The sequence below is a fragment of the Humulus lupulus genome, chromosome 3 (assembly GCF_963169125.1).
Source record: "Humulus lupulus chromosome 3, drHumLupu1.1, whole genome shotgun sequence".
In the NCBI taxonomy this organism is placed as follows: Eukaryota; Viridiplantae; Streptophyta; class Magnoliopsida; order Rosales; family Cannabaceae; genus Humulus; species Humulus lupulus.
In genome coordinates this window covers 139,168,966-139,174,938 of record NC_084795.1, presented here as the reverse complement: position 1 = coordinate 139,174,938, position 5,973 = coordinate 139,168,966, and the positions used below count along the sequence as shown (strand labels likewise).

General features: G+C 33.4%; 1 protein-coding gene across 2 annotated transcripts; it reads right to left on the bottom strand.

The window, feature by feature from the left end:
- Nucleotides 1-205: 205 nt before the first annotated feature.
- On the bottom strand, nt 206-4,928 carry LOC133823178 (protein WVD2-like 7). Of its 2 annotated transcripts, none has more exons than XM_062255796.1 (9): nt 4,721-4,928; nt 4,496-4,619; nt 3,641-4,282; nt 2,898-3,542; nt 2,691-2,761; nt 2,488-2,584; nt 2,273-2,326; nt 1,835-1,945; nt 206-708 (listed from the first exon to the last, which is right to left on the bottom strand). In XM_062255796.1, the coding sequence occupies exons 2-9, from the start codon at nt 4,535-4,537 to the stop codon at nt 682-684; spliced, it is 1,689 nt and encodes a 562-aa protein (XP_062111780.1). In that variant the 5' UTR covers nt 4,538-4,619; nt 4,721-4,928; the 3' UTR covers nt 206-681. The 2 variants fall into 2 exon arrangements, with proteins under 2 accessions (XP_062111780.1, XP_062111779.1); XM_062255795.1 differs by having other exon boundaries at nt 2,273-2,335; nt 4,721-4,916.
- Between the last annotated feature and the right edge of the window lie 1,045 nt (nt 4,929-5,973).

The following is a 5,973-nucleotide window of genomic DNA, read 5'->3' as shown; positions in this document are numbered from 1 at the left end:
AATTTTTTTTACAGATTTCTTTGAGCTGCGGAATCATTCCTAATCCATTGACTTTTTCCCATGATAAAAACAGTCTTAACAGTTCTCGCATCATGCGTGAGAACACAAGAATTATCACACGCATTTACCAAAACTATGAGTTCTCACCAAAAAAAATCATCATTTTTTTAATAAAAAAGGGTAAAAGGGAAAAGAGAAGATAAACTTGTATGCAAGTAAGTACCAGATGCAGATATGAATCCATTCAAAGATCACAACTACTTATACACAACACTTTTATTTCCCCTACGCAACAACCCCACTAAAAAAGGAAAAATCATTCTCTTAATTATTATACATGAGTTGGGAAAATTTGGGGATAACAAGGAAGGAGTAAGTTGAAGGGGAAAAGGCAGTACTATTGGCCCAATAGCTTTCTCGTTCACATTTTAAGTGCCCCACCAATACAAGAAGACCAACTGACCGAGGACTTGTCCTGTTTTTTGGCCATTGAACATAGATTCCGAGTGTAAAATCATATCTGTCAATGCTTTACATCAAAAAAGCAATCGATACCTATAGGCATGAACACCTTGATCAGAAGAAATTCTTTTAGATACATCTTCCTTATCACCCAATATAGCAGCTACCTTCGTCTCAGAAGTATACAAGTACTTTTTGGTTGACTTTTTTTCATCCTCATCAACGAATCTCACTCTTGGAAGACATCTGCAATATGCACCAAACAAATTTTAATAATCCAGTTCCAGTCCCATAGAGAACTTCATGAACACAGCTGTAACTCATTCTCTTATATCTATCTTATTGTTCTCAGTAATTGAAAACAGCAGATTCTAGCCTTGAAGATTCGATGCAATAAAGACCTTAAACCATGATTAGATTCGATTTCAAAAACGTGCTTGAATTGCGTTGAGTTTTTGTCAACCAGGTGAATCATATTAGAGATGTTAAATGAACGTTTTTTCAAGACTAATACAGGTGAATTAGACGTTCACAATTCATAGGAAACCAGTACATACTTTTTGGAAGGTAAGAAAGTAGCATGGAATTTCTAGCTTGATTAGATTATGGGAACACTTTAAGTACTGGTATAAAATGCACCTAAGGATTTTACTTTCAGATTATGTTTGAATTATGGATTTTGTAGTGGAAAAACATTGTGAGAAAAACTACAAGGATAAAAAAAATAATAATAAACACAATTTTTCCAACTATTTATAAAAAATTATTTTGAAAATTTTGACTTTCTCAAGAATTTTGAGATAATTTTAACTCTTCCAAGCTTGGATAAAGTTTTTGTTATAGTTTTTCTTAAAAAAAAAAAAAAATCCATCATTTTCCTTTAGAATCAAAACAAAAAGAATATGAAGGGACTTCATTTTATTTCTCTCCCTCATAATATGTGGCTTTCAAATAGAAGGTTTGGGACGAGGGACATGTAAAATAAAATAATAAAAAAGCATAATGAAAAATTATTTTGAAAGAGGGGCCATTGCAACGACTGTGATGATGATATGATCTGTTCATTTCAATGTGACAATTATTAACTGCCAAGGATTGGAAATTTTACTCAAGTTGTCTATCGAGTGGCATAATCAAATTTCTAGAAGGTCTCTGGCTCACCATTTCTAACTACAATGATTATGGGGATATTGTTGGGAACAAATACAGATTTTACCAAATTTAAGTAGAAATAAAGAAGCACAGTTTTGTATAGATCAAAGACAAGATAATAAAATATGTAAAATTTCATAACAATGAAACCATATGGCACGGAATTTTAATTCTAATAATTTGCAATCAGATATGATAAGTGATCAAGAGTAAGTTATACCTTCTCTGAAGTGCTTTTTGACATTTTTTGTCCCCGATTGAAAGCTGGCATAGGACTGGCTTTAAAGTTGTGGTTCTGCCTTAGTTTTTTTAACTCTGCCTCCTTTTGCTCCTGTAATGAGCAGAAGTCATTAAGACATTATTACAGGCACTAAAAACAAGATTTTGAGGTCCAAATTCTAAGATGGTAGCAGTAACTAATACCAAATGATGACTGAAAGACAATCAATTCAATTCTAGAACTAAAGATATTCTGGCTTTATGTTACTTTATGAGATACAAGGGCAACTGCAATCATAGAGGAAGGGAGAAAAGGTTGATTCTCCTCTTTATTTTAAGTAACTTTTTTTTCTTTTTCTTTTTCATTTTAGTAATGTTACCGAAGATAAATAATATAGGTTCTCCTAAAATGATGTATACAAGATGTATAAAGTTGGACCTTTGATCTTGATTGAAGGTTTGCTTTGTCCGCCTCACCAGCATTGGATTTTTCCTGCAATCTCTTCAAAAACCAAAAATAATCAGAAGAGAAAAGATAAGATATGTGGGAACGTGAATAAATTGTAATTGATTGTCGAAAGAGATCAATAATGCATGTGACAAATGAGCATCTATTTTGTGAGATGGAAAAGAAATGAGATTATTAGTGGATACCTCTTTCCGTCTCTCTATTCTTTCAACACTTTTCGGCCGAAACGAGGATGGAGGAGTCTTGGCACTTTGTTTATCAAGACGTTCTGTTCTAAGTGACCTACTTTGGCATAGCAATGATAATGTAAACAGTTAGAACACTAATGTCAAATTGAAATTGTCAATACATTCATCATTTAGGACAAACTATAAGTTTTAGACTTTACCCTCCATTCTCTTTTCTTGGAGTCATAGAAGTGGAAACATTTGGTGCTGTACTATTTGTTGACCCCTGCATCTGAGTGTAGAAAACAAGAAAAAGTCCAAATTAAGTATTAAAACAAGTTATAAGAAAATTTAAATTAAGTATTTTTGTTAATGAAAAATTAAACTACTTTGTGAATTCAAAAGAAGACCATGGTAAATGGACAAACCTGCTTTTGTAGTGGAGATCCATCTTCATCATTGGATTTCAATTGGTCGAAATTTTTTTGGAATGCTTTAAATGCTCGTTTCACAATGTCCTTATCCCCCATTTTCTCCATGAATAAAGACTTTCTAATTGTGGTAACAGTAGGTGAATCAGAGTTTGTACTTGTATTAGTAGGGCCCAAACTGAGTGACATATGCAGAGAATTAGAAACAAACTTCTTCGTTTCTCCATCAGAAGGATTTGTGTTCCTCTGCAAAAATGGAGTATTGGAACTGCCCTTCTTTGCTAAAGATTGCACAACAGATATCCCACCGGAACTTGATGTGGCCCTTGATACCTTAGAGGTACTCGAACTTGATATGGCCTTTGATACCTTAGAGGTAATGGAATTTGGTGTTGGCTTTGACACCTTAGCGGTATTAGAACTTGGGATTGACTTTGACACCTTAGAGGTGCTGGAACATGGTATTGGCTTTGACACCTTAGGGGTACTGGAACTTGGTATTGGTTTTGAATGTTTAGGAGTATAGGAATTCAATATGGGCTTTGACACTCTGGCAGAAGAACTCTTTGGTGTTCTAGTTATTGGCGATGCCTGTTTCTTCTTTACACTTCCTACATTTCTCTCCTTATTCGTAGCAGTAACCTAGACCAATCAAAACCACAAAGTTATAAGACAATGAATTCAACTAAACTGATAATGTTAGTATGAACAAAACTAAATTCAAGAACTAACGTCTTCACCTTCTGAGATTCATTCTGCTTATCCGATTTCACATTCTCTTCTTTACCCTTTGAATCATATCCCAACTCATTATCCTTACACTCCAAAACTTCCTTATTGACCTGAGAGCCAACTTCAATGTCTTCCTCTTCTTTCACCAAAACAGCTGCTTCTCCTTTGATATCAAGTTCTTCCCCTCTCTCAACCACTGGGTTTTCACTCTCTTGACAGGTTATAACATCCTCTTTCAGATCAAGTCCATTGATAAAATCCTCCTCGTCGGTCAAACTGGCTTCTTGCTTAACTTCCTCAGCTGAACTTAGGTCTTCAGACTCATCATATTCGGCATCGGCATGATGGGTAAAATTGTTGTCAGTGATCAGATCTCTCCCATTCGGATCCTCAGACCCCACAAAATCATTCTGAGCTTGCTTCTCTTGTTCCAAAAGCTCAGCTTTCCGAGCTGCAATTTTCCTGTAATGGGCTTCAAAATATGCCTTCTTTTGAGCTACAGAACCAGGCGTGGCACACTTCTCAACTTCTTCCAAGTACTTGTTAGGTGAAAATGCAGACCATTTCTCCCATGACAATGAATCATTCTCAAACCTACCGAATGAGACCGAAACATCCAGAACAGGGTGAGAGGCATTTGTCTCCCCCATCTGTTTACACAACAATAACAAAAAACCAAAATCCAAAAAATAAAAAAGATTGACAACCCACAACACCTCACAACTGAAGTTTTGATAGGGAAAAGAAAACCCAGAAGGAAACAAAAGCAAATATGTGGAAAAGAGAAGCAATAATTGCAGTCACATTAAACAAATCGGTCATTATTTCACAAATCTAATCACAAAAGAGTATGCAGTATGTACCTTATCTGAATCAATTGGAAGATCCACTATTGATTCTCCCATAAAGTCTTGACAAGAAGCTCAAATTACTAAATGAGCTACCACCATGGCCTTAGTACAAGTAGCATAAGGTAGATCCCCCCCACTGTATTATACAAAAAGACGAAAGATTATGAGAAGAAGGAGAAGAAAAGGTTATTAAAAAAATACCCACAAAGAAGAAGACAAAAAGGAAGAAAGATTTACTTTTGATGAAAAATGTGACCAAAAGAATAGAAGACAAGTGCATGTGTTCTCTTCTATTCTTCGTCTTTAGTTTCCTGTACTTCAATTATTACTCACACTGTTTCTTTTTCACAGTAATAAGCCTCCTTTGTTTCTAGTACTTTCAGAAAGCTCTTAATGATAACACCAAATTATTAACACGAAAGGCAAACAAAAAGGAAGTGAAAAAGCACACCAAAGCTGTAGATTGACTCGTGAGCAAAGATTATTTTTTCAGCTTTCACTAAAAGTTTAAACATGGGACCTATTGGGATTACATAATATTATGAAAATAAATAACATTAGATTTATTCGTTCAATTATGGTTTTAATAAAAACTAGTAAGTGGGCATAGTACTATTAAAATAAAGAAGTGAACTTTGGTCTTTGAAAAGTAGACCAATGTCATCGAGACATGAAAATAGATGGTGAGGGAGGCCCACTTGAAAATGGAGTGAGACTGTGAGAGTTACACGTGACATCTCTCCTCCCTGAGATCGGTGAATTTATTATTCAGCCTACTTTGTGGTCCCTGCGATTGAGTTGGTTGAGCTAAAAACTATATGCATCTCAATTGATCAACCAATAAAAATAAAATTGAAAATCCCACATTCAACGACAACACAAGAATGGTAACCAAAAATTATATTAATCTAAGGAGCTGTAATAATGTCTACTTTCTGAGCTTAACCGAAAATTCCCAGCACGTCACCTCTTAAATGCCTCTTAAGCTACTCAATGACCTTCCCACCCCACTAATTTCCCAAAATAATCACTATCTTACGTACCATAACCCTCCATATGATAATTTCCATCTCAAGTCAAACGGTGAAAACTATCACTCTTTCCTCAACTTTTTTTTTTTTGCCAAAATAAAATTAGCACTATTATTTTTATATAAAAAATGTATTGATAATAAAAAAAATTGTTTTAATTGTTTCTTTTTGTTAACTTCTTTAATGGAATATTTTAAATATTTAATAAAATATATTTTTAAAACTAATTAAAAATAAATATTTATTAATTTTATTAATATAATTCAAATATTATAAAATATTATTAGATATTTATTAATTATAATAATATAAATTCAAATGTAATAAAATATCATTATTATAATAACATTTAATATTAGACTAGATATTTATTAATTATATTAATATAAATTCAAATGTTATAAAATATCAGTATTATAATAATATTGTTGTCTATGATTTCATCATTGGATACGTGGC